This window comes from Plecotus auritus, assembly GCF_963455305.1.
Source record: "Plecotus auritus genome assembly, chromosome: 12".
NCBI classification, from domain to species: domain Eukaryota; kingdom Metazoa; phylum Chordata; class Mammalia; order Chiroptera; family Vespertilionidae; genus Plecotus; species Plecotus auritus.
In genome coordinates, this window is record NC_137778.1 from 29555119 (window position 1) to 29581774 (window position 26656).

The 26656-nt window shown below is 60.8% G+C and overlaps 2 protein-coding genes across 3 annotated transcripts; one reads left to right on the forward strand and one right to left on the reverse strand.

Annotated features, from left to right (window-relative positions):
• Window positions 1-213: 213 nt before the first annotated feature.
• On the forward strand, window positions 214-10733 carry DCST2 (DC-STAMP domain containing 2; the record flags this gene model as incomplete). Its single annotated transcript, XM_080647818.1, has 15 exons — window positions 214-481; window positions 664-834; window positions 1070-1171; window positions 1422-1619; window positions 1953-2018; window positions 2413-2626; window positions 2763-2920; window positions 3598-3762; window positions 4620-4787; window positions 4924-5024; window positions 5940-6070; window positions 6404-6531; window positions 6851-6944; window positions 7048-7188; window positions 10512-10733. 15 exons carry the CDS (start codon window positions 214-216, stop codon window positions 10534-10536), a joined length of 2130 nt encoding a protein of 709 aa, XP_080503944.1. The 3' UTR covers window positions 10537-10733.
• A 9-nt stretch (window positions 10734-10742) lies between these two features.
• ZBTB7B (zinc finger and BTB domain containing 7B) lies at window positions 10743-26596 on the reverse strand. Of its 2 annotated transcripts, none has more exons than XM_080648108.1 (4): window positions 26498-26516; window positions 26224-26324; window positions 13339-14495; window positions 10743-12971 (listed from the first exon to the last, which is right to left on the reverse strand). In XM_080648108.1, exons 3-4 carry the CDS (start codon window positions 14487-14489, stop codon window positions 12506-12508), a joined length of 1617 nt encoding a protein of 538 aa, XP_080504234.1. In that variant the 5' UTR covers window positions 14490-14495; window positions 26224-26324; window positions 26498-26516; the 3' UTR covers window positions 10743-12505. The 2 variants fall into 2 exon arrangements, with proteins under 2 accessions (XP_080504234.1, XP_080504233.1); XM_080648107.1 differs by having other exon boundaries at window positions 12185-12971; window positions 26481-26596.
• Window positions 26597-26656: the final 60 nt, after the last annotated feature.

Below are 26656 nucleotides of genomic sequence, written 5' to 3' on the forward strand. Positions count from 1 at the left end.
TCCCGTCTCCTCTGCCTCCCCCACACCTGTCTGAGGTCTGTGTGTTCAGTCCCCCCTCTGCCCTGAGATGGGGGGATGGAGATTAGAGATCCCAGCACACACACAGTGAAAGCCCGGAACCTTAGAACGCGGCGAGGAATTCCGCGACTCTCTACGAGCCACAGAACCTGGTGGGCGTCTCCTGGAGACGGGCAGACACGTGGGCTCAGAGCCATGCCCAAAGGCCTGCAGGATGCTGTGCGCCTCTCGGCGGCAGAGGAGCCGAGCCTGGCCCGGGTGGCGGTCCGCAGTCTGGGGGGCTTCGGCCTGGGCTTGTCCTTGGCCACGGCGTATGGACTCCTGGAGCTGCTGGTGGAAGGGCAGAGCCCCTGGGGCTGCCTGGTGGGCACGCTGACGTTGGCCGGCTTCCTCAGCCTGGGCATGGCATTCTCTCGCCAGGTCCGGGTCACTGTCCTCCTGCTGCTGCCCCAGGCCTTCTCCAGTGAGCGTGGCACCGGTGGGAGGGCAGGTCCTGGGGCGGGGGCTGGGGCAGGAGGGACCTGGGGGGGGGGGGGGGGATGTGGAGGGAAACACTCTGAAGGCTTCTGGAAGGGATTGGATGTGCTGCCAGCTGCAAGGCTGTGGTCCTGCTTCTGATGGAGCTGCCCCCCCGCCCCCCCGCAGAGCAGAGCCGGGCGCTGCTGCTGTTGGCTGTCTTTGGGTTGGTGCTGCAAGGGCCTTGTGCCAACACTCTGCGCAACTTCACCCAGGCCAGCGAGGCCGTGGCCTGCGGGGCGGAGCTGGCCCTGAACCAGACGGCTGCATTGCTGGAGCGAGCGAAGCAGCCCCTTGTCAGTAAGGCCTCCGGCGTCATTCCTCTGCTGGTACTGCCCCGGCCTCCCTGCGCCAGGCAGGCCCCTCATCCATGCCGTCCGGCCTGCTCCACTGCCAGGGCAGCTCCTCCCAGTCCCAAGCATCCAGGCTCCCCACCTCCCGGGCAGCCCCTCACCCCTCCCCACCCCAGGGACAGCGTGGGAAGAATGAGTCCCCAGAGGAAGAGACTCCACAGTGCCCCTGCCCTGCCCCCCAGGCGCCCTGAACAAGATTAAAGCCATTGCCCAGAAGGCCAAAGAGGTGGCTGACCGCGTCCGCAAGTTCTTTCGGTCAATCATGGATGGCGTGAAGCATATAGGTCAGCGCATTCGCATGTCTATTTTGGGGAGGGGGTGGTGGTGTCAAAATTCACCCAGTCTCCTCACCCTCACCCTCGTCCGGAACCCTGTGGGCCCTTCCTGGGTGCTGACTCGCCCCGAGGGATATACACAGCCAGGCCCCTGAGCACAGGCCTCTCCCGCTCTGGGTGCTCTCCTGGTGTCCCCCAAACCCCTGAAAGGATGCTGCAGGCCTCTGGCCCTCAGTACCAGCCCCGCAGCTGTCCCCAGCCAGGGCCCTGCGCAACGTGTGGTACTGGCTCCTGCACATCGGGGACGTGTGCAACTCAGAGCTGGGCAACCCTTACCTGAAGTGTGCGCGGGTCTTCGACGACGCCAAGGACAGCTGCATGAAGGTCATCCCACAAGCCTACCACCTGTGCTACGTGCTCATGCCCTTCAAGCTGGTGCTCTGTGGACTTGCCAGCGGTGAGAGAGCCAGGGGCTCAGGGGCGGGATTGGGGGCCCCTGCGAATTGGGGGCAGGGTCAGTTGGGAGGGCGGGCCCAGGGGACCAGTAGGGGGATGATGACGGTGGGGCCAATAAGGATGCTGGCCCACCATGGGGTGGAGGGAAGATCGTGAGAAACCAACGTGGGAGGGTGACGTGATAGGGAGAAGCCAAAAGGTTTTGAGCCAAAGGTCTTGAGGCCAGGAGGACAAGCAAAAAGGTCAAGAGGACCCTGTGAGAACAAGGTCCCTGGAGGTAGGAGAGGCTGGCCGCATCTCTCTGCCCTCCTGACACTCCGCCTCTGGCTCTCAGTGGTCCAGGTGTTCTGCATCATCCCCAAGTACCTCCAGCCCTTCTTGCGCACGACCATCGGCATCCGTGAGTGACCCCTCCGAGCCCTGCTGCCTGAGGTGCTCCTGGGAGGTCTCCCTCATCCTGGTATGGCTATCACCAGCCTGGGAGTGCTCCCAGTCCATGGATGAGAATGCGAGAGCAGGAAGGGACCGCAGCAGGTTGCCTGGAGCAACGTCTGTGCTGTGCAGATTGGGAAATTGAGGCCCAGCCATGGGGAGTGCCTCACCGAAGCCTGACTGTAGAGCAGGGCTAGTGGAGGCATTGTCCCTTCCTCGGTCCGCCGTGGGTGCAAGCCCCGGGGGTCCTGGCTGGTCTGCAGCTGTCTGGCCCTTGGGCTGTGCCAGGCCCCTCCCTCAGGGGAGGCCCTGTCTCCCCCTCACTGTCCTTGCTCACCTCTCCCATGACCTGCGGGCCCCAGCTGTGCAGAAGTTGATTAACCGGGTGCGTCAAGAGTTTGAGTTCAACGTGACAGCCACCCATTACTTCTCTGTGGATCTCGATGCCTCTCGGAGCCTGTCCCAGGTCGCTCTGGACCTCTACGAAGCTGTCAGCATGAAGCTGTACCACGCCCGGGAGGCCTTGGCTCTGATGGGCTACGCCACGCCTCTGCTGCTTGTGCTTCTCTACCTCCAGTGAGAGGCTGGGCTGGGCGCCGCTGGGGCTAGGTTGTCCCATGGCATTCTGGGGGGCTGGAGTTCCCGTGTGTGGGGGGGGCGCCCTGTGGGGTCCCATCAGGGGTGCTGAGGAGCCCCGTGCATGCTCCACCAGGGCCCTGTTTTACCGGTACTGCTACCTGCACCTGGACAGCCATGACAACATCTACATCACCAGCCGGTTCCTGCGCATGGAGGCCGTGCGCTCCGAGGCGGGGCTGCCCACTGTGCTGCCCCTCAGTGCCCACGAGGCCAGACACTATATCCGGCCAGGTGAGTGCCTTGAGGACCAGGGGACCGGGACCTGAGAAAGGCCGGGGCTTCCCCCAACCCCACTGCCCTGACCTGAAACCCCGCGCACAGGCTGGGCTTGCGGCAGGGCCAGAGTGAGGAGAGACCACCCAGAGCTCTCGGGGGAGACACCGCTCTGTCCTTGGGGAGCCCTCGGTGTGAAGGGAAAGTAGGGCTCCTTGTAGCAGGCAGACAGAGGAGGGGCAGACGATGCTTCTAGGAGCACCCGGACATCAGGACATGAGAGAGGGGGAGCGGATATGGAGCAAGAAAAGTGAGGGTGGGAAGGCTTTGGGGGTGGGCAGGAAGTGTGAATGTGGAAATATGGAGGAGATGCAACTTGGGGGCTGTCTGTGAAGCAGGGAGTTGAGTATGGGGATCAGGGGTTCCCCAGGAAGGAGGGTTCCTGGAGACTGGAAATGGGCCACCAGGCCCGGGTGCAGGATCTAGGCCTCTGCTCCAGCTCTGGAGCCCTGACCCTGAAGAGGGCTTCCCGCTCTGCCCAGGGGTCCTCGCAGCTATCACACCTGCCAGATGAGCATACAGGCTCCAGCCCCATCCAGGGCAGGAGGCCCCTCCAGGAGAGAGGCCCCTCCAGGTCTGGAGTCTGCTGGGGGAGGGAGCTGGGAGCAGCCCCCCGACCAGGCTCCCCTCCCCAGGCTCCCTCTACCTGTCCCGGTGGGAGCAGCTGTTTTACCTCCTGGCCATCTCCCACCTGCTCCGGCAACTCCTCATCACGCTGCTCCTCATCTTCCTGGACTACGCCGTCTTCTGGGTGCTGGACTTGGCCCGGCACCACCTGCAGGGGGAGATAGTGGCCCGCAGTGAGCGCCTGAACCTCCCCGTCCCACCTCAGCCCCCCTTGGCCTGCTCCTGCATCCTCCCCACCATCCTGGGGGTTTGCCTGAGTCCCCTTCCTCCCCCCTGCGCCCCCCTCCTCCCCGCCCCGGCCCGTCATCACGGTTACTCACCAGCCTCTGAATTTGCTCCTCTTCCAACGCTACCCTCTGCCTGGTGACCCCTGTGTCCAGGTCAAGGTTATACCATAGCAGACTAGTTAAACTCACACGTTCTAGAGTCGGATGGCCTGGGTTCAAATCCCAGCTCAGCTCTTTACGAGGTGGGGACCTGGAGCAAGTTGTTTAACGTCCCAGAGCTTCCGCTTCCTCATCTGAACAGCAGGGCAGTAATGGCAGCAACCCGGCTGGGTCCCTCTCAGGAGGAAATGAGACCACGAGCGTTGACTGCCTGGCAGATGGTTGACTGAACGTGTGGAAAACCATGGCACACAGGAATCTAACCCTGTCACCAGAGGGCCCACAGCGCACGTGAACAACACCCCCCGCAATCAATACAGCACTCAGTCCGTGCCCACCGCACAGCCAGCGCTTAGCAGATGCTTTAACTCAAATGCATGGGCAGCAGTGGCGGTGGGGGATGGACTCACTGACCAGTAAGGTCACCTCGGATCCGGTGGCCTGGGCGGGCAGACCAGGCACCAGTGCCAGCCAGCTCTGTACCCGGGAGCCAGTACCAGGTGCCAGGTGCATCAAAGGCCAGGTGCTGAGGGCACTGGGCCGTCCCTAAGACCTGCACTTGCTCCACCCTCCAGAAGGTGTGGCCTTCCTGTATGGGAGCAGGCAGCTGCCACAGCGCACCTCACACGGGGTCTCTGTGCCAGGCCCTGTGCTGGTGTCCATCACCGTGGAAGGCAGTGGCTATACTGGGACTATTTATCGTGACCTGGTGTCGGCATTCGATGTCCTGCAGCAAGGCAACATCACGGTCTTGTCAAGGCGCTGTGCACTGCACCCCTCGGAGCCCAGCATCACTGGTTATATCGTCATCGGTAACGTCCACACCCCTGAGGGCACTGGGTGTGACACAGGCCCCACTCAGGGCATGAGGGGTGCAGACTGCGGAGGGTGTGTGTGGCTGGCACCTGCACCCCCCGGCAGTGGCCGCTGTGCCCACTGTGCCCCCAGGCATTATGTACGGCCTATGCTTCTTCGTCACCCTGTTTGGAAGCTATGTCAGCCGGCTGCGGCGGGTCATCTGTGCTTCTTACTATCCATCCCGGGAGCAGGTGAGGGGCCACAGCCAGTCCCTGTCCCCCTCCCAGGGGCTAATCTGGCTATCTTAGTTTTGGGGAGCTTTGAGTCCTTCAGCAGCCCCAGTCCTCTCTCTTCCGGTTGATCCCCAAAGCAAATTACCTAGACTGAAGGTCTCCCAACGCCATAGGGGGCTGGGAGAAAGAGGGCCCCTTGGGGCAGGGCTTCCTGAGACAGAGTTTGCCTCCCAAGTATTGTTTTGTGTTGTTTTTTTTTTTAAAATACATTTTTTTATTGATTTCAGAGAGGAAGGGAGAGGGAGAGAGAGATAGAAACATCAATGATGAGAGAGAATCACTGAATGGCTGCCTTCTGCATGTTCCCTACTGGGGATCGAGCCCAAAACTTGGGCATGTGCCCTTGACCGGAATCGAACCTGGGACCTTTCAGTCTACAGGCCGATGCTCTATCCACTGAGCCAAACCAGCCAGGGCCCAAGTATTGTTGAAACGGTGGGGGAAGGGGCCGTGTTGGCATGTTGAAGTGTGAGTGGAAACTCACCATTTGCTCATTCGTTTACGCATCATTTACTGAGCATCTACTGTATGCCAGTCCCTGTGCTGGCATCAAGGATGCCAGGGTGAACAGACACAGTCTGGGGCTCACAGTCTCCAGGCAGGCTAGACAGGCTCCTAACAAGACATTACAAGTAAACAAGTGTTCTTACTAAGGAATGAATAAAGTGCTATGGAAACCAGAGGAGGGAATGGGCGACTGCCTGGGGGAGCCCAGAGGCTTTCCAGAGGAAAGGGAGTTTGAGCCAAGCCGAGAGGGACTCATGGGAGTTGGAGGGAAGGCAAAGGTAGAGAGAGTGGGGATGGGTGCAGAGGGCATGCCAGGCAGATTAAACTGGATAAAGGAGACCCCATCCCTGACCTGCCCTTCACCAGGCGAGGATCTCCTACCTCTACAACTTACTTCTGAGCCGCCGAACCTCCCTGCTGGCTGCCCTGCACCGGTCAGTGAGGCGGCGGGCAGCAGACCAGGGCCACCTGAACCTCCTCCAGGTGCTGGCCAGGCGGTGAGCCCATTGCCCTCATTATAGGCGCGGGGCAGAAAGGGACAGAACAAATGCCGGGAGCCAGGAGGGACACTGTCCTCCCTGTGTCCGGAGGGTTGGGTGAAGAGGATGCCCACCCCAGGCCATTCTCGCACTGAGAGGGAGAATGAGGGATGCACGTCCTTAGAGGTGGGGCGCGAAGGGAGAAGGAGGACAGGGAACAGGTTGTTGCTACAGCCAGAGGGATGGAGGTTAGGCTGAAGGAGGGCCTGCCCTTGGTTCAGGGGGTGGTGCTGGAGGGGACGGCCAGGCTGGCTGGCTGGCCTGCTGAGGGTCTGGGACCCCTCTCCTCAGGTGCTTCTGTCTGGCTCCATTCATGAAGCACGTTTGGCAGCACCAGGCCTACTGCCTGGGCTGTGGGCAGCCCCAGGACAAGGGGGACACAGAGAACTTTGTGTCCTGCAGTACCCCCGCCTGCCATGGTGAGTTCCTGGGGACTCACTACATTTGCATACGACCATCAGACCATGAACCGTGGTCCTTCACTTAGGGAAGTCTGCCCCCACCTTTTGTATGCCTCCCTTCATTACTATGCATGTTCTTCTCACTTACACAGAACCCTCAGGTGGCTCACTTTCTCCATGTTTGCCTCAAATCTCCCATGTGTGAGCAGGATTTATATCCAAGAGGCCTTGCAGCAACTCCCGAGTGTGCACCGCTTGGTGGTGGGGTAGGGAGGAAGCCGGGAGCAGAGTGGGTGAGCGGTAAGCTCAAGTTTACCTCCCCTCCTGGCCCCTCCAGGTCTCTTCTGCCCCACCTGCTTCCGCCTCCTGAACAACACCTGCTCCGTGTGCGCGTCTCCCCTCTCCTACCAGGGAGAGCTGGACCTGGAGCTGTGAGTCTCCAGCGAGAGGGGCGGCTGGAGTCTGTGGGGCAGTGGGAGCAGCCACCCCTCCCCCAGGACCTGTGTGGGCTGCTGACACGGGAGGCTTCTTCAGGGATTCCAGCGACGAGGAAGGCCCCCGGCTGTGGCTGGCTGCAGCTCGAAGAAAGAACCCTGCGCAGGAGGGGTTACTGCGGCAACGGCTTCAAGAAGCGCTGGGCAGGACCCTCTCGTCAGGGTCCAGCTCTGAGTTCAGGTGAGCAGGAAGCAGGAGTTGGGGCCCGGGAGGCCTAAGCACCTTTACAGATGGCTTCTCGGGTGCCTGGCCTCGTTAGAGCTGGAGACAGAGATGAAAAGAGGGGAGGGATGGAGGTTTGCTGAGTACTTGCTCCGTGTCAGCACCCCTGCCCGGGAGGAGCCCACTGAATGGGGGGGTGGGGGGCGGGAGGGAGTGAATCTAATAGGTAAGTGACAACAGTGTGGAGAGTGGCCCCATGCAAGGAGCAAAGCAGGCGCTGGGCAGAACAGAGAGCAACCAGTTTGGAATAGGGGTGCACCAATGACGGCTTCTGAGAGGAGATGAAGAAAGAGGTGGGATGGGGAGCAGCTTGGTGGTTGGTTAGGCTGAAGAGCAGAGGAGAGCATTCCAGGGCTGGGGGCCTGTGTGAGCCTGGAGACCCTGAGGTACTAGGGAGGGAAGAGCCTAAGGGAGGGGGTGAGCGTGTCTGGGTGGAAACCTCAGAGGATGCTGGGAGATGAGGTTGTAAGTCAAGGTGGGGAGAGATGGGAGAAGGCATGACTTGCCATCGGAAGATTCTTTTTTACTTTTCCCTATTTTTTTAATATATATATTTTTAATTGATTTCAGAGAGGAAGGGAGAAGGAGAGACAGACAGAAACATCAATGATGAGAGAGAACCATTGATCGGCTGCCTCCTGCATGCCCCCCACTGGGGATCGAGCCCACAACCTGGCATGTGCCCCTGACCGGAATCGAACCCAGGACCCTTCAGTCCACAGGCCGGCGCTCTATCCACTGAGCCAAACCAGCTAGGGCGAGCAGAAGATTCTTGGTCAGGAAGCGACATGTTCATAATTTGTCTTTTAGGAAAATAAGCTAAGAAGGCAGAGAGGAGGCTGTCTTAGTTCAGGAGAAGTCGGTGGTGGCCTCAGACTGAGGTGCGGAAGGAGACTGGGGGTTTATGCCTGGGACATGGCAGGTGCCAGGGTGAGAGGAGGGGCAGGTCCGGGGTAAGAGGCATGGTGCAGTTTGAGACCTTTGAGTGTCTATAGGGAATGCAGCTGGAGAGGCCCAGGAGATAGTGGGAAAAGGGCCGGACTCAGGGCCACAAGTGCATTTTGGGGGGTGTTGACTGTAAGAAGGAGGATGAGCTAGATCATCCTGGCAGAGGCCATGGCAGTAGAGGAGAAGGGGACAGGGACAGAACCCCAAGGGGCTCAATCACAAACCAAGGAGGAGAAAGGCTCCAGAGTATAAGAGAACCAAGCATATCAAATGCTGAGATGATCCCGCAGGATGAGGTCTGGAGACCCGCCATGGAATTTGGGGACTGAAGGGTCATTGGAGCGGCTGGTGGAAACATTTTTAATGGCACCAGGAAGACCAAAACCGAATCATAATGAGTTGAGGGGTGACTGGTATAGAAGATTCAGAAACGGGGTTCAAGGCCTCACATCATTGTTGCAAGAAGTTGGAGAATTCTTTGTAAAAATATCACTGCTGTAGTTTAAAAAAGGAAGCTTGCCCTGACTGGTTTGGCTCAGTGGATAGAGCGTCAGCCTGCGGACTGGAGGGTCCCAGGTTCGATTCCGGTCAAGGGCATGTACCTTGGTTGCGGGCACATCCCCAGTGGGGGGTGTGCAGGAGGCAGCTGATCGATGTTTCTCTCTCATCGATGTTTCTAACTCTCTCTCCCTCTCCCTTCCTCTCTGTAAAAAAATCAATAAAATATATTAAAAAAAAAAAAGGAAGCTTGATGGTGAAGACGGGGGAGTCAGCTTCACACGGTGAAAGAGTAGCTTGAAGGGGACCCACACTAAAGGACTTTTCTTTATCCAAGGATAGGGAGACCTGAGTACTTGGGAGGTGAACACGAGCATTGGAGGGAGAAGAGATGAAGAAAGGTCCCACTACCCTCCTCCCTGTGACCGCCCCCCACTATTGGGGGTACCTGGGCAGCTGTGCAAATGGGCAAACGGGAGAGATGGGGTCAGGGTGGCCTCAGATGGGCTGTGCTCTGATGCCTGGCTTTTCTCTGGGGAGTAGGAGGCAAGGGTGCCTGCCGAGGAGTGGAATAGAGTTTTAAGGTGGTGGAGGGTGAAGGGCCTGCCTCGGGGAGTGTGCAAAGAAGCGGAGAGGGGAGTAAGGGACTTCCAGGGAGCATGAAAGGCCCAGACGATGCTGAAGAACATAACCTGTAATGACTGACCTGCGTGCTCGGTTGTGGTTTTTTTGTGTGTTTTTTTTTTTTTTTTTTTTTAACTTATTGATTTGAGAGAGCGAGAGAGACATCAAATTGCTGTTCCACTTATTTACGCATTCATTGGTTGATTCTTGTGTTTGCCCTGATCAGGGGTCAACCCCACAACCTTGACGCATCAGGATGACAATAACAAACGGAGCTACCGGTCCGTCCGGGAGGTTCTGTGGGCTTTTCCCCCTGGCAAATGTGGGAGTCACGAACAGGACTCAAGGGCTTTTTCTGGGCGGGTCAGGGGAAGTACTCGATGGGGAGAGAATTCAGGTCTCTTCAGTGAGTGTCTGAGATGACTGGCCTTGGGGAAGAGGAGGGCCTGTGATCTTAGGGGGAAGTCCAGGCTCTAAGTCAGGATGTGTTAGCGCAGGGACAGTGGCCAGGAGGGACAGAGAGAATGAGCCACAGCTAGGGAAGAAATCGGGGGTAATTCCAGTGAGTGGCCAAAGTTGAGGGGGATGCCTGAGTGGGAGCAGAGGTGAAGGTCATTAGGGCAAGGGCAAGGGTTGAAAGGCCAGAGTTGGAGGAGTCCTCCAATGAGGAGGCTGCTGGGCCACACTTCTGAGACAGGACCCTGGGAAGGTGTGGCAGAACATCCATCGGGGAGGCCTGGGGAGACAGCCAAGGCCTAGTGGTGTGGCTGCCATGGCAACTAGGAACGCCACTGGCCAGTGGGATCTGAGAGACAAGCAGCCTCCCCTGGGGAGGAATGACCAGTGGGCACATTCTATGGGAAGGGGCTGGGAGTAGTGTTGAGAGGAGAGGTTGAAGGGGAAGAGAAGTTCAGGGAATTGAAAAGCTGAGTCACCAGAGCAGGCAGCTTGAGCCTTGAGCAGGTATTATCGCCACGTCCTTACTGGTTCTGGCCTCACTAGACATGTGACCTTGGGCAAGCCATTGCCCGCTGGTCTGTCATCACCAGCCTGAAATCAGATGTCCACAGCCCTGGGCTGATGTGCCTGGGGGGCCTGTGAGAACAGCTGGGGCTGGTGCATAACAAGAGGCAAATCTGAACAGATGGGACAGGGGCAGGAATGTATCTGAGAATGTTGGTGACCGATGGGGCCCTTCCTTGCCTCACTAGTGACCTGGATGAGAAGGGACCTTGACAGAAGAAGCACAGGCCACAGCCCCTACCTGCAGTCCCATCTGCCAGCATTCCCAAGCCCTCTCAGCCCCAGTGACCACAACCCAAGTCCTGTCTCCACAGCAGCCACTCCCCGGCGTTGGGAGCTCCAGGCCCCGTCTCTCATCCTCCTCCCCTCCTGATCCCTCCCACCTACCCCAAAATAAAGGAACCAAAGGTGAACAATGTGAATCTTAAATTATTATTATTTCTTCCTGTCCCTTACACCAGAGGTGGGGGTAAGGGAAGGGGAAGGGAACAGGAGAGGGGGGTTGCCTCCCCCCATAAGGCACTGAGTGGAGAAGCAGCAAGGAGGGAGGGTGGAGGCCACATTGTCCTCACTCCCTAGGGATAGGCCCCAGGTTTCCCCAACCTTGGGCTCCCCTATCGCCTGAAATGCTAAGATGAGGCCCAGAGCAACCCGACCTCCCCCTACCCCAATATATTACATCATTACTTTTTAAATAGATACAGGGACTGGTCCCACTACCCTCCTCCCTGTGACCCCCCTCCCCCACTATTGGGGGTACCTGGGCAGCTGTGCAAATGGGCATAGGGGTGCATGGGAGGGAGAGCACCGGGCCCCTGAACCTGCCCCTTTTAAGGAGGGGGAGGGGCCGCGAGGTGGGGGGTGGGGGTTATAGTGCAAGGCAGAGCCCAGGCCAAAGGGGGGGTCCAGCACCCAGCGAGGAAGGGGAGGGGGCAGAATTGGGTAGTTAAAAATCTGAAACTAGATCTCGACAAGACCAACAGAAGAGGCTATGTACAGAAGAGGGCGGGTTCGATCTTCGGAGAGCCTGGCTGGCAAGGTTCCGGGAAATGGACTCCTTCCCCACAGCTCCACAGCCCCCATTCCCGGGGGCCCAGCGAGGAGTTATCTCCGGCCTCAGTTAAGGGGAGCGGCTCACCAGCCGGTGGTGGAGGTGAGGAGGCCAAGTGGCCGCTGGGGGCGCCCGCCCGCGAGGGGCACGGCCGCCAGGTGGCGCCGGCTGGCCCGCTCTCCGCACGGCTCCCCAACCCCTCACCCGGCCCACACCCAGCGCCGCGCCAGCCCGGGGGCGGCGTGAGTCAGGGGCGGCAGCGGCCCGCACCTGGGCGGGGAGGAGGTGGGGAGGAGAAGAGGGTAGGACACAGCCCGGCCCGCCCTGCCCTCTGGCCCCAGGGAGGGAGCGGCGGGAACAAGACATTCCCTGCCCGGGGACGCGGGAGGGGAGGGGAGGACTGAGCAGAACTGCGGAGCAGCACCCCTGGCTGGGCGGGGCCCCTCCCGCTGCCCCCAGGGGCAGGCGAGCCAATCGGGCCACCCCGCCCCCTTCTTCTCCAGGACCCCATGACTCAGCGCTGGGAGCTGGGCGGAGGGGGACTGGGATGGCTCCTTCCTTACAGGCCTAGGCCCCCCCTCCCCCGGTTGGTCATTCAAGCTTCTACCTTGCTTCCCCCCACCTACCCTCCTTTTGCCGCCCCCCCTTGCACTGCCAGGAAAAGGGAACAGAAACCAGGAAGGAGGGGTCTAGGAAGGGAGGGGCTGTCCTTCACCCCCTTACACAGCCAAAGCCCCAAGGGGCATGGGGGCAGGGCAAGGCTTTGGTCCCAAGCCTCCCACCCCCTAGAAACCCGCATAGCCGAAGAGGGACCCCACAAATCAGAAATACATTATTGCTTCTACTCCCCAGGCACAGCTGGAGAGAGGGACCCCACCTTTACAATAGAGCTGTAAATATATACATAATATCATATGGATCACTCCTTGGGAGATCACCCCAATCTGGGGAGCCTTTGCCCCCCAACCTTCTCAGCTTGGAACTGGAATAAGGGCTCTGGGGAGAAGGGGATGATTTCTGATGCCAGGGAGGTTCAGTGCTCGGACCCCAGCTCTGTCTGTCCTGCAGGCTCCCACTGCTTGGCATGGGTGGCCCCGCTTGTGCTGCTCCAGCCTGGCCACTCCTCCCTCTTTAAGAGGACTCCATGGCGCCTTCAGCCTGAGGAGTGGCGGGTGCCCCCTCCTCCTCCTCGTCATCAGGGGGCCCTGGAGTGGAGGCTGGGGGCCCAGTGGGGGCTGACTGCTCCCAGAATCGAGACAGAGAGAGGCGGAAGGTGTCCAAGTGGCCATTGGAGAGGTCGAGGCCAGCGGGGGACGGCGTGGTGGCCGAGGGTGGTGGGTAGTGGGGCGGTGCATCGTCCTTGCGGCGCCGCCGGGTGCGCACCTCCAGGCAGTTCTGGCCCTTGAGGTGGCGCTGCAGGTGGTCCTCCTTGGCGAAAGCCTTGTGGCACAGGTGGCACTCGTAGGGCCGGTCCCCTGTGTGCAGGTGCATGTGGTTCTTGAGGTCGTAGCTGTGCAGGAAGCGGGCTGGGCAGTGCGGGCACGAGTAGGGGCGCTCTCCAGTGTGCTTCCGCATGTGGATCTTCAACTTGTCATTCCTGGCACAGGCAGGGGTGGGGAGAAAGGGGTCTGTTCAGGATGGGGTCTTGGCCAGATCCCCAGACCTTGTCCCACTCCCACCCCTCATCATTTGCTTCCCCAGTATTGCCCCAGAATACCCCTGCTGACTTCGTCTCAGCTCGGCTAGGCCCAGCCACCTCATCTTTCATGCCCCAGACCCATCCCTCTTGACTCCCTTTCGCCTGGTCTTCCTATCCCGGTCTCTCTCCTCATTCTGGTAACCCCCACCCCCATCCCCACCCAGACCCTCCAGGATCACCCACTTCCCCACTTCAGGTCTCATAACTCCTTTCTCCCGCCCCCATGGCATGGCCCCTGCTGGACCCTTTCCCCACTGATGCTCACCGGGTAAAACGGACGCCGCAGACCTCACAGGCAAAGGGCTTCTCGCCTGTATGGGTCCTCATGTGGCGTGGCAGTTTGCCTGCCCCATGGATGATCTTGTGGCAGACGGGGCACTCCTGGGGCATCTGGGAGCGGCGTTTTCGCACTCCCAGTTTGTCTTGGCCATCCAGGCCTGGTGCCAGGGCATCCTGGTGCAGGGAGCTTAGGTAGGCCATCAGGTCAGGATCGATGGCATCCTCATCTGAGCCCAGCTCCTCTGGGGAGAGCGGGGGCCCACCGACCTGTGCCAGCCTGTAGGCCGGGGGGTATACCAGCTCCTCCTCCTCTTCCTCTCCTTCAAAGGGCTCATAGTTCAGGGGCCCCTCCGGAGGTGAGGCAGTCCCTGTGGGAGGGCTGTAACTGTCTCCCAGCCCACTGCCCCCACTGCTGCCCACTCTGCCTGTCACCTCCTCCTCCTCATAGGTCAAAGGATGGGTGGGTACTGTGGGCACCTCAGGTACTAGGTGGTTTGCCCGGGTCCCCTTGGTCTGCAGGAAAGCTTTTCGGGGCTTGCGGCTACGGCGGGCAACAGGCCGAGTTGGTGGTGGTGGAGGCACCTGTGGAGGGCTGTCTTCACCGTTGGGAACTCCCGAGGCTGAGGCCGTGGCGGTGGCAAAGGCCTCCAGGTACTGGCGGGCTCGCTCGCAGTCGTCCTCGTCAGGGCTAGGAGCTTCTAGTCCGCTGCCCTGCAGGATCTCCATGCAGGCGGCGATGACACAGGGGATCTCCAGCAGCTGGGCGGCCTGCAGCACGGCGGGCATGTTGGCGCTGCTGGTGGTCAGTGTGGCTGTATAGGCAAACTCGAGCAGGGCTCCCAGTGCCTCGGGCCCTACAAAGTCCAGCTCGCACACACCTGCCCCTGCTCCCCCGGCGGCTGTCCCACCGCCACCCCCAGCCCCCATGACGGCGCCACCGCCCTCAGTGAAGAGCTTCTTGAAGTAGTGGCTGCAGGCAGCCAGCACGGCCCGGTGGGTACGGTATTCAAGGCCCTGCGTCCGGATGGTGAGGTCGCATAGGTGGCCCAGCTGGCGCTGCTCGTTGAGGCAGCTCAGGAGCTCACTGCTGTGGTCGGGGAACGGAATCCCAATGAGGTCGTCCTCGGGGCTCCCCATCTTCTCCTGCAGGGTCAAGTAGAGGGCAGGTTAAGAGCGCTCAGCCCTGCAAAAAGGACCCCGGGAAGGAGACCCAACCTCAGCCAAGGCTTATTGGCGGGTACTCCATGCCAGATACCCTTGTAAGCACTTTCCACTCCTTTACTCTCCCACAATCCCTGGAGTGACAATGGTCCATTTCACAGACAAGGAACCTGAGGCACAGACAGGGGAAGTGACTTTCCAAGTTAAGCAGGACAAGGTTCAAGCAGAGGCAGAGGGCCCGGGGTCTGTGTTGCTTGCTGTTCAGCCTCTGTGAGAGCAGGCGCCCTGACTTTCTGGCCCCTGCCTGGGACCCACCCGCTTCACCTGCCCCACTCCCCAGCCCTTGGAAAGAGCGCTGGCGTCCGAGAGAGGGGGCCTGGGTCCTGACTCAGGCTTCATGAAGAACTGGCTGAAGGACGCTGAGTGGCTATGGTGCCAGCCTCAGTCATCTGAAAAGTGGGCTAACAGTCTGTGATGGAACCTTTCAACAGCCTAGAGGGATTCACATTGGACCAAGGTCTGCTGGAGGCCGGTCAGTTGTTTTAATTGGTTATCTCCCTGAAGCAGGAGTGGGGAACCTTTTTTCTGCCAAGGGCCATTTGGATATTTATAACATCATTCTCAGGCCACACAAAATTATCAACTTAAAAATTAGCCTGCTATATTTGGTCAAACAATTAACTCACCCCTCATGCCTTGGTAGGGCCAGACCCAAGGATTTTGCAGACCTTATGTGGCCCGAGGGCCGGAGGTTCCCCACCCTGCCCTAAAGCATTTGGTGCACAGTAAAACACTATGCAAACGGGAGCGGCAGCTTCCCAACACCCTCCCCCTCCTCCCCTCCCCCTCCACTAAAAATGCATCTCCCCTTCTATGTCCCCTCTTCTAAAGGCCAAAAGGGAAACAGCTCCCAGCATCCCGTGCTTCCCCCGCCTCGCCCCCCACACACACATCCTTCCCTCCCCCATGGGGCCAAGGAGCAGCAGTGCTTTGCTGGGGTGTCGCTGGCTCGGGTGCTTCCTGCCCTGCAGATAAGCATCGTCCCCGCCCCTCCCCCACTGCCAATAGGCCAAGTTCCAGTCCCACCCCTCTTCACCTCTGCTACCACCACCACCATCACCATCACCTCTCCCGCTCCATTCTGGCCCGTCAGGAGAGCCTCCCCCCATCTAGAGGGCCGTCTCCCAGCCTCTAGGCTTTCCCCCACCAGGCATGGCCACAGAAGGGAGTAAGCTGCCAGCAATGCCAAGGCTGGCGCAGGTAGGGGAAGGGGTGGTGGAGAGTCTGGCCTGGAAGTGTGGCGAGCTGCTCCAGGTCTTGGCTCTTCGGCTGCCGGCTTGCGGAATGAGCTTGGGCAAGTCATTTCTCTCGGCGCTTTAATCTCCTTAGCTACATAAGGAGGGGGTGGGGGTGGGAGCCCTGAGGGCTCAGCCCTTTCGCCCTGACATTAAGTGGATCTGGAGCAACTGAAGACAGAATGGGGCCTGGGGAGAGCTGGGCTCTGGAAGTCAGCCAGGCTTGAGCTGGAACCCTCACTCTGCACTGATTAGCTCTGTGACCTTCAACAAGTGATTTCATCTCTGCATCTCCTTCCTCATCTATAGTATGACTCCTAGGATGGTGGTGACTAGGGTGAAGAAGACCACGTGTGGCACAGTGCCTGACACACAGCAGGGGCTCAATAAATGCTCCGCCTTGCGAGGGAGAAGCCAGGCCTCGCCTGAGGGCAGATTCCAGGGCACAGATGGCCTCCACTGGGAATACTACTTGGAGACAGATCTGTCTCCTTCCCTCATTCACCCCCAGGGAGTCAAGTTACGACCAGCAACATGACCTTGGACAAGTCACTTCCTTTCCCGAGGAGGCTTGTTTCCTCGGCTGTAACACGAAGGACTTACCTAGATGGTCTTGAGGACAAGTCCCTCGGACATTTGGTTAGTGTTTCCTATGTCACTCCCAATAGCTGCTCAGCCCTGGCCATGGATGGGGAAAGGTATCTGGTGGGGGAGGAGTTGGTGGAGTCAAGGGCCACACATTTCCTCTTTAAGACATAAGACCCGCATTGTCTGTGCCTGCCTCCCGGCCTGACACCTTCGTGGCGATGCCAAAACTGCACAGAAGCTTTGAGTGAGTAGCACCCGAGTGTCTGTCTTGGCTTCTAAGCCACACCTAAGTGGCCTTAGAACAGTCAACCCATTCCCACCTTAAATCTCCAAGTCACTTGTCTCCCTAGGGGCCCCACAGTGTGGGAGCTCTCCCAGTTCCCTGTGGCTCTCCTGCCTCTACGTTACAAAGAGTACAAGCCACGAACGGCTCCAGGACTCAGGAACAAACAAAAACCCAGTGGGCAGAGCAGCAGTGGCCACCCTCCTGGGCCCAAGCAGATCCTGTCCTTCCAGAGGGGGATGGGTGTGGCTGTCCTCGTTGTCCATTGGCCAGGAGCTGGACACCCACAGGCACGTGGCTCATCCCATCCCTCTCCCTCCCTCCCCACCCCACCCCACCCATTCCTGCTGCTAAGCCCGCCTCCTTTCTCCCACCCCAGGGCCAGTCTCCATGGCAGCTCGGTGTAGTGGGGGCACTGACTGGCTGACCCTGCTGTCAGGTCAGAAGCTCAGGCTGGTACACTATACAGTTTGCACCAGGCTTGGGCAAGGGTGGGTATTTAACCCCTTAGGTCCAACTCCAATGCCCATGCCACCAGGCAGCAATGAAGGAGGGAAGAGGCAGAGGGCACCAGACACACGTGGGAAGGGCAGGTATTCATATGGTTCTCTAGCTTCTGGGAAACTCCCCCAGCCCTTACCCAGGGCTCTGGCATCCATGCCAACTTAGGTGCCACCTGGAACTATGCTGGTGCCAACCAGGCCAAGGGGGCACTCCTAGCCCCATCATCTGGGAGGGGTAGATGGGGTGGAGGCCTCCCCCTTCTTTCTGCCAGGGTGGGGCACTGGTGCCAGGATGCCCACCCCACCTTGGGCACCCTTCCCACCTCTGCATCCCAGAGGGCCCAGCCCCCTGACGCCCCATGAGGGCGGCCCATCCCCACCCAGCCTGGCATGCCCCCTCTTGCTAAGACCTTGTGGGCATGGGCGTGTGGTGGCTGGGGGGGCAGCTGTGCCAGGGAACCAGGCGAGGTCTGTTTGGTCTGTTTGCCTGGTAGGGGGAAGAACTGGGGGCCCCGCCCCACACTCCCCCCTTTCCTGCCACCCCCCCAGGCTCCCCTCACTGTCAGGCCTGCTAGACCGGCCAAGCCAGTGGGCAGCTCTCTGGAAACTGGGCCCTGAGTCAAGCCTGCCCCATCACTGGTGGGGGAAGACTTTGGGGTAAGAAAGGTAGGAACCCTATCACCTACCCCGCAGTGCCCAGGGCAGCTGCCAGGGCGTGCCCGCCACCAAGAACCAAAAGGCAGAGGGCCGTGAAGAGGAAAAGCGCTTGGAAAGGAAAGGCGGCCAGAACTCTTCCCAGGGCTGACCTCAGGCAGTGTCCAGTGCAGGGATGGGGGCACCGGGGCCAACAGTGCTGGCTCCAGCCAGCTGAAGAGCCGGGCTACGGGGCCCCGAACAGGGCAGCTGAGTAACGCTGGCCCCCCTTCCCCACACCCTGGGGATTAGGGGAGTGAGGCTTAGTGTGGGGGGCAGCAGGCGGAACCAGGATTAGCAGTGGAGAAAATAGATATGGGCCTGAGACACAGGCACACAGAGCCCCCCCTCCACGGGCTCCAAGGCCCCCCCCTCCAGGCTCTGCCAGGGAGCCCGAAGGAGCTGGTCAGGCCTCTCCAGGTGCAGCGCTGGGGGTGAGGGAGCATGAGGACCAGGCTGTGACATCCTCCGGTCAGGGGCGATGGGGAGACCTACGGCTCTGCCCGGGGCCTCGGCACCTTGGCCGGTCCCCCCCCCCCCCCCCCCCGCCACCCAGCCTTACTTCTTTCTCCTTGCCATCCCTCAACTCCCACCCCAACTCCAGCCTCGGGTTCTCTTCCTGTTTTTTTTTTGAGCGAAGTTTGCACGAAGCCAAGGGCTTTGGCCTGTGGCTGGACCAGGGGGTTGGGGAAATAGGACAGCCAGTCCAAAGTCCTCAGGGACCCAGGAATCCTAGTTTCCTCAGCGTCTCCCACCCCTTCCCAGGGCCTCCGGGGCCCAGAGCTGAAGCCATCTGGACCGCCTCGTTGGGAAGGCAGGGTGAGGGCCTGAGGTGAGTCCCCTGATGGGTCCGAAGGGCTTTGAAGGAAAGGCGCGTTGCCCAGGGATGCCCAAGGCATTTATGGAGCCCTTCCTTCGCCACCCTAGCCCCTCCAAAGCGAGTGCATGTCTTCCCCATCCCCCATATGCTGCTTCCCCCTCCTAACCTCACCACCCCCAGCTCTCACACTTCCTGGGGGCCTAGGCGGGGAAGGGAGACCGCAAGCCACGAAGGGGGAAGGAGGCAAGGGGAGCCGGCTGCTTCCCGGTGCTGTTGGGGTTAAGCTTCTCCTCCCTCAAAATCCCCAATTCCTGGTGCTTCAGCTCCTGACACGAGGGAGACCTCAGCGTCCACTCACACGTTCTTTCCCATGACACCAGCCCTGGCCCACCGCTTCTCAGCCTGCATCAGGGTACTATGAGGAAGATGAAAGATGGCCGAGGGAGGAATGAGGGTACCTCCCTCTTCCCCACTTTATCTTGGGGGACCCCTGCCCATCAGCGACTCTCCACTCTGGGCCCTTTTTCTTGGCTTCCTGTTCTGTCCCTATGTGCCTTGGCCGACCCTTGTCCTCTCTCCGCCACGCACTCGGTCTTCCTTCAGCCCTTGCCCGGCTCCTGCCTCCACTGCCACCTCTGCGTCTGGAGGCCTCTCCCTTTCCCTCCCAGTTCTCTTTCAGGTCTCTCCCACTCTCTCTATTTCGCCCTACTCCAAGGGTCTCTCCTCTTCTCCCCAGGCATGCTCCGTAGGGAGAGGGACAGAGGAATTCAATCAAGGAGCCTGGCCTGCCCTCCAAGGCCTGGTTTTGCCATGGGATGGCCACGTTAGGGCACCCATGCCTCCCTTCTGAATGAAGCCCAGGACCAAAATTGGGGGGCCAGTTGGGGAGCATGGGTGGGGGGGGTACAGTGAGAGCGGATGTGGGGGGGGGGGGAGGACAACCTAGGCTTCTCTGCCCGTCAGAGTTTCCAGCCCTGAAGCTGCTGGACTTTCCCCAGAGGGTGCCCACCCTGAGCCAGGCAACTGCCCTGGGACAGACCGTAGCCATCCGGGTTCCCAGCAGGGTCCGCCTGAGATTGCCAGCTCCTCTTAGGGCCTGAGGAGATGGCACAAGGTGCCAGGGTCTGCCCTGTGCCCACCCCCTCCCCCCAGCCTAGTGTCTCTGGCTGGGTAACTGAGCCGGCTGGTAATCGCACACCCGCCAAGCCGACAGCAGAAACCTGAGCCCCCCAGCCCCAGAGGACACCCCAGCTCGATCCCCGGAGCCCGGCTCCCTGCCAGCCTGTCCGACCTCCTGTCCTGGCACGGCGCAGCAATCCCAGGCCCCTTCTTTAGCTCTGCTGTGCTCCTGGGTCCCCTGGACACGGAAGCTTCCCCATGCTCCAGCTCCTCAGAACCTCAGCTCCCTAACCCCCCAGAGAAGTTGGGACACCCTCTTCCAAACCTGTTTTTCAGTCCCTCTCTGACCCTTGTCCAATTCTAGGCCTCCAAGCCTCCCCGAGGGCCTGATCTCCCAAGCCAGCGCGGGGCCTACTCACCTGAACGCTGAGGGGCCTTGCCGACAAACTCCTCTTGGCCCCTGGGGGGAGCAGGTTGGGAGGGGTTGGGGAGGGCCAGGCTGGGGGGTAGGTAGGGTGGCTGTTCCCCGCTCCAGCTCCCTCCTTCAAAAGGGCCGCCCACGACCTGGTCCAGCCCCTCCCCACTACAGCCTTAACACTCTGGGTGCTACCCCCTCCCCCCAGCTTGGAGGGAGGGGTTACCAGAGGGCTGGTAGCGTGGGAGAGGGCCTAGAGTCTCTGCCTGTGGTGCCCAAAGCCCCAGCTGTACCCACCCCCGCCTGCCCTTAGTCCTAAAAGGGGAAAAAGGTGAGCAGGAGGAAAGGTAGGAGCTAGGACAGTCCAGGAGGACAGAGGTGAAGAGGAGCAATGGGAGAGGCTGCTGGAGGTGGGACCAGGAGAAGGAAGAAGGGAGGGGAGGGGACAGGAGGTGGCTGTGGCTAGAAGAGGGAGGAGGGGAACCTTGGACAGTCAGTGCCAGGGGTGACAGGTGCCCAGGTCCCAGCCCCTAGGGGACCACAAGGAGGCCCTCCAGACCCCAGTAGGGCCCTCAGCCCCCTTGGGAGGTGGCCGAATTCTCTCCACCCTATACTGGGCTGGGGCCCTTAGGGGCTGGGCAAGGCAGCACCCCGCCCTCCCCATGCCTCACCCCAAACCCACTCACATACCACAGTTCCTTGCTCGGGCGCCAGCCCCTGCCAACCAGGCCAGGGGGCAGCACTTGTGCCAGCCCCCAATGGCCAGGGGGACCACGGGGAGAGAACTGGCCGGTGGGGGGTGGACAGATGGGGGGAGCTGTGGGCACCGAAAGAGGAAGGAGCTGAGAGGGGGCATCTGCTGGGAAGGGCGCCTAGCCCCACCCCTTGCGCAAGCAAGCTGCTGCCACCCTGGCCGGTTGGGTGGGACCCGCCTGGGCCTGAGGGGCAACTCAGGAGGGCTCTGAGCCCAGACATGGGTGGGCCACAAAGTCCCACTTAAACAACTCCAGTGGTCTCTTATTCCCCGAATGAGGGGCACCCTGGTGTCCCCCACACGCTAGGCCATCCCAAGTCCTGTGGGGCTGGGGGGACCACAGAAATGCCCCCCAAAATGTCCCTTCCCCTTTCCCCCCAACAGCTGCTGGCTCAATGCCGCTGGCCTGCTGCCCCTCACCAGCTCCCGTCCCGGTTGGCACCTACCCACCAGGATGCTGGCAGTCGTGCCCTCTCTCCCTCCTACCCCCCTGCTCCCAGCGCCCCATGCCAACTGTGGGCCTGGGGTGGGGGAGGGTCACCCCTGTGCCTTGGTGCCAGCCAGGCGGGCCCAGGCCCCTAGGTCCTACAGATAAGACCCAAGACCCTGTTCTCAAACAACCTGGAGGCAGCACATGGGTTAGGCCTGCAGAGAGCCCAGGAGGACAGCCTGATGAACAGTTATTGAAGGCTCCACTCCCCAAGGTCTCTCCCTGCCACCAGGCGCCAGCCTCCCGGCATTCCCCCTGCCCAAGCATTTGCTTGGGCACCAAAGTCCCTGCAATTCCTGAGAGCCTTAATGCCAGAAACCTAAGAGGGAGTGGGGTGGGGCTGCTGTCTGCCCTTTGATCCCCATAAAGGCCTAGAGGGCAGGGGATAGGGAGGGAGTCCATGGGGCCCCTCCATTTCACCCCTGCCAGGGGCAGCAGGGCAGGGTGTGGGCATCTCTTGGGTGGAGTCCTAAGGTGACAATGGGTAGCATGTCTCAGCAGGGGAGGTGGATGTCAATCATGGGAACACGGTGTCACAGGGGAATAGGATGAGAATCAGGTAGGGGGAATGCAGAGGGTACCCATGTCCCAATTCATCCCAATCCTGGCATTTATTTCCATCCAGACACATTTCCAGATTTAACCAAATTGAGATCAAGGACTACAACTCCCAGTATGCACTACAGTTGTTTTGCATATACCTTGGGAGTTGTAGTTCCCTTGAGAAGCCCTGTGCTCTTTCTTCTTGTCCCCAGAGTCCTGCTGATGGGGTGGGGAGGGCAGAGCAGAAGACCTGGTCAGTCACTAATCTCCAAGGGGACTGTGTTTAGGAGAGATAAAAGGCTGGGAGGTCCATGATGGGGGGAGAGAACCCCTGCTCCCAGGCAAAGGGGGAGGAAAGGAGGAAGGAAGGAAGAGAGGATGTCTGTTGAAAGGGGCATATGGGTGGGGAGGAGTGGGGGGGGGGCAGTGGAAACAGGAAGGAAACCAAAGCCAGAGACATGAGGTCGAAAGCAAGGCTTGGTGGAGCCCCACTCCGAGGCCTGGCAGGGACTGGGAAGGCATTTCCCCATGCCATTCTGGTGGCCTGGGGAGGCATAAGGGGAATTAGTAATGTCAAGTGATAGCAGACTGGTGTGTTTGCAGGGGGGTCGCTGGCTAAGTTTGCCTGTCACCAGCGCTTTTTTGTTTGGGGCACCCTAATCCCTGGATCTGGCACAGGTATTTGGTGGCTGGGAAGCTCTGAAGGCTGATTTGGCTCTGGAATACTAACAGGCCGAGAAAGGGGCCAGGGGACAGAAGGGACAGGCCCGAGGGGAGTTCGGTGGAGTGAGGTATGTGTGGGACAGGCCCAGGTGTGAAGTCAAGGACTTGTGCTGGCAAATGAGGATGCTGTCCTCCAGGGCCTGTCCCTCAGGGCCGAGGCCAGGGCAGCTGGGAGGCTTCATGGAGGAGAGGGCTGAGATGCCAAGGCCACCAGACTCCCACCCATTCAAGAGCGAAGAGGGCAGCCCTCTCTAGTCTCCCTGTGGTCTCTGCTAAGGGGAGTTTCGCCTGTGCCAGGAAGCCTGTGAGCATTCACGGTGGGAGCTCAGGGGCCAGGTGGCAGCTGGGTGCCTTTCCTTAGTGGGAGTGGAGGTCAGAAGTGGGCAGAGGCTGTGCTGAGACCACTTGGCTTGGCTCCTCAAGGCTCTAGGACAAATGCTTCCAGGCCTCAGCCAAGACTCGCCAAGACCTGGGTCTGGCTGGGTGGGGGTGGGGGTCTTTCATGCCCTTCCGAAGCCCTTGATGGTAGACTACAGTAGTCCTAACCCCTTCCCCCCAGTCCCCCAGGCCCGCCTTGGCGCCTGGCCGCCTGTGTGTTGGCAGGACTGGGGGTGGGGGGGCGGCGAGGCAACTTCAAACTGTCCGGGCAAAACGTCAAGTTTACTCACGAGTTTACTCAGCAGAAGGAGGGGGAAGAGGCCAGGGCAGGCACACCCCATGCCAGGGTCCTATCTGTCCCCACCTTCCTCCCTCACCCTCCTCTTCAGCCCGAGGCCAACACAGGCATGGGCTCCAAGGCTGGTGGCAGAGCAGCCCTAACTCTCAGAAGGTCAGGGAACCAAGCACGCCAGAGGCAGGAAGCCCTGAAGCAGGCCCGGAGGCTCCTGTCGGAGGGCAGTGCCCTGCCTGGAGTCCATTCACCACCCATCTTGGGGCTTCGGCGTTGGGCTAGAATTGGGTCTCTTGGACACCAAGCAGGAAGCAGTACCACGCCAGGCCTCCTCTACCTGAGCAGTCCCCTAGGCAGTGACTTCTGACCCCAGATGCCCAGTCCTTGGCTGTGCCTTAGGCAGCATAATGCCATCTGGGCAGCCATAGAATCAGGGGCTGCTGCTTTCAGCCTTGGCTTGGAATGGGGGGCTAGCACCCTATATGACCTACTTCCCTTTCTGCTCCACCTGCTTTCATTCTCTGCTTCTCTGCCCCAGCCATCACTGTCCCCTCAGAGGCACCCGGTCCCCCATGCCCGTGCTCGCCGGTTCCCCCTCCCCCATCCTTCCCCAGGGTGCCAAGTGCAAGCACACAAAGGGCCCGATGGTGCATTGTTAGCCCAGCCCCCGCTGCCCGCCGCGCCCTCCTGGGGCAGGCACTAGGCCAAGGAGGAGTTGAAGGCCCTGGGTGCCAGGGGGCACCACAGGGAAGGGGGAAGAGGTCAGCACCTGCCTCCCAGACACTGGGGTGCACATCAGCCAGGGCCCAGCAGTGATGAGAGCGCCTCGTTAGAGCAGGCCTCTCTCCTTGACACCTGAGCCCAGTGGGCACTGCCTTCTTTCTTCCCCAGAGCCCCTTTCCGGTGGCATTAACCCCTTCCTGACCCCTGTGCTAAGGCTGGGGGAGGTGTGGTACCCAAGGGAGGGGACAGTGTCTGGGGGTGCCAGCCGGCTGCATGGTGCCCACAGCAACCATGTAACAGAAACACACTGGGGGAGCTGGGTCCCCGGGGCCAAGGACAGAAGGCATTGGCAGAGATTTCTTCTTGTTTCATCAGCTGCTCCAGAGGGACCCCCCTGCCCTTCTCAGTCACCACGAAGGAGGAACACTAACTACCACCCAAACTCGGTCACAAATATGCCCCTCTCCAGACCAGCACAACACTCCCTATGCCCACTCTCCATTCCCAACCTGATGCCCACTCCATGCCAGTTCTCCCAGCAGTGCCAGGCAGGTACAGGGGTGACCAAACCAGTTGGTGTGTGTGTGGTAGGGGGGGTGGAGAGCAGGAGGCAACCCCATAATCCTCCAGGCCTCACCCCCCCACACATACATCCTCAGGGAACAGCGAGTTCCTATCCTGGTTTAACCCCTCGCTGCCCAATCTGGCTCCCCCTGCCTCTGATGCACTGTCTCCCTCCTCCAGAAATAAGTTGGGGGAAGGGGAAATAGCTGCGCTGACTCATTCCCATTCTCAGCTGCAGCTAAGGGTCTCTAAGGCATCAGGGTGGGGGTCAATTCAAGAATGCCCTCCACCTGGCCCGGAAGCCAGGACAGCCTGCTGGTCTCCCCCTCTCCCCAGCACCCACTTCCGGTGTCCCAAACTAGGTCAGCAGCGCTCGTTTCCTGTGGGTCAGCTAGCACCAGCTCCTCTGCCCCTCCCCTGCTCCGGACCCAGGCTCCCCCCTCCCAGGGCGCCCCGAGGTCTCACCACGTCTCAGCCGCCCTTTGATACGTGGGGGTTGTGCGGGGCGGGGGGCAGGGACCCGCCCTCTCTCCAAACACCGGCTGGGCCGGGGCGCCTGGGCAGGCACGTGTCCGGGCACAACCCGCTGCCCACGCCGCCCCCCCTACTCCGGCCCCCCCTGCTCTGGCTGGGACACGTCGCTTGCTGACTTGGGGTGGGGTGGGAGGAGAGAAAGCTGGAAATGGGAAGCAGCGCCCCCCACCCCTGTCAGCCCTCTCCCGGCGGCGCTCACTGTGGGCTCTACCACACAGTAGCGACCCCCACTCTAGGTAGGGCAGGTGCGCCGGGCCGGCGGGGTGCGAGCCACAGAATCCTTCCTCGTCACCCACCCTCGCTCCGGGGTCTAGGGGCATGAGCTGGCTTTGAAAGGTGGCGGCGGGACTGCAGCCCGAGGAAGGGAGTGGAATGAGGGACGGCGGAGAGAGGGGTCGTTCTCTGTCGCTCGGGGGTTGTCGCTGAGCCCCACTCCCGGGGCGAGAGCGCGGCTCTGGAAGCGCAAGAAACCGAATAGTCTGGCTGGTAACTTTCCCCGGGCCACCGCTCTCCTGCGCTGCCCCCACCCCGCATGCAACTGGCCCGGGTCCAACCCACAGCGCCAGGGGGCGCGGGGGGCGGGGAGCGTGTTGTCCTAGTTAGAGTCCGTCAGCGTTTCCATTCCCTCAACTCCGTGGGGTCGGGGGTCTACCCCTCAAGTCGCGAAGGAGACCGGGGGCGCGCTCAGCGCCGCCTCGCCCTCTCGGCATCCCGGAGCCGCCAGTCTGTCTGATCCCTGAAGTGCAGAGAAAGTTTCTGGGGACCCTCCGCCCCGGTTGGGAGCGGCCGTAGTTCCTTCTCTACCTTTCCTCCCAGTTAAAACCAATTCCAAAGAGCCGAGGTATTGGGAAGGCGCTGGGAAGGGGAGTGGTGGGAATCTAGTCTGCATGCGTGTGCGTGGGGGGGTCCCACTTACAGGACAGACGAAGGACACTGCAGTAGTTTGGAATCTGGGGGACCCCGAACCGGGAGACAAAAGTGGGGTACACTCACCTCTCCGCCGTTGGGACCGCTGGCTGGAGCTGCTGAGGCACAGTGTGTGGGGAGAAGCGTGTCCCCCGCCAGGCCCGGGGGCTTGGGGCCCTGCTCCGGTCCTGGTCAGAAGGCCGCGGTCAGTCGCTCGCCGCTCTCTGCTGGGGGGCTCCTCCTCCGCAGCCCTCTGCCTCCTCCTGCCGCCCGCCCCCCCCCCTCGGTCGCGAGAACCGTACATTCACCTGGCTCCCACCCGCCCCCCTCAGGGCCCGCCTCACCTGTCCTGCTGTCTCACCTGTCCTCCAGCTTGCTTTCCCCCCATCCCTCCCCTCCCTCCCCCCGCCCCCTGCCACCCCCCAAACTCCCCCCCCAACCCTTAGCAACACCCTCTGTCACTTCCTGGTTTTTCACCCGCCCCCCAGGCCCCCCTCCCTCCACCCAATAAGGACATAAA

What these genes read in the sequence shown, in the direction of transcription:
- ZBTB7B (XM_080648108.1), bottom strand. Translation starts at nt 14,489, where the DNA reads ATGGGGAGCCCCGAGGACGACCTCATTGGGATTCCGTTCCCCGACCAC. An exon ending in TGCGGCGTCCGTTTTACCCG is followed by an intron (nt 12,972 to 13,338) that starts GTGAGCATCAGT and finishes TGCCTGTGCCAG; the next exon opens with GAATGACAAGTTGAAGATCC.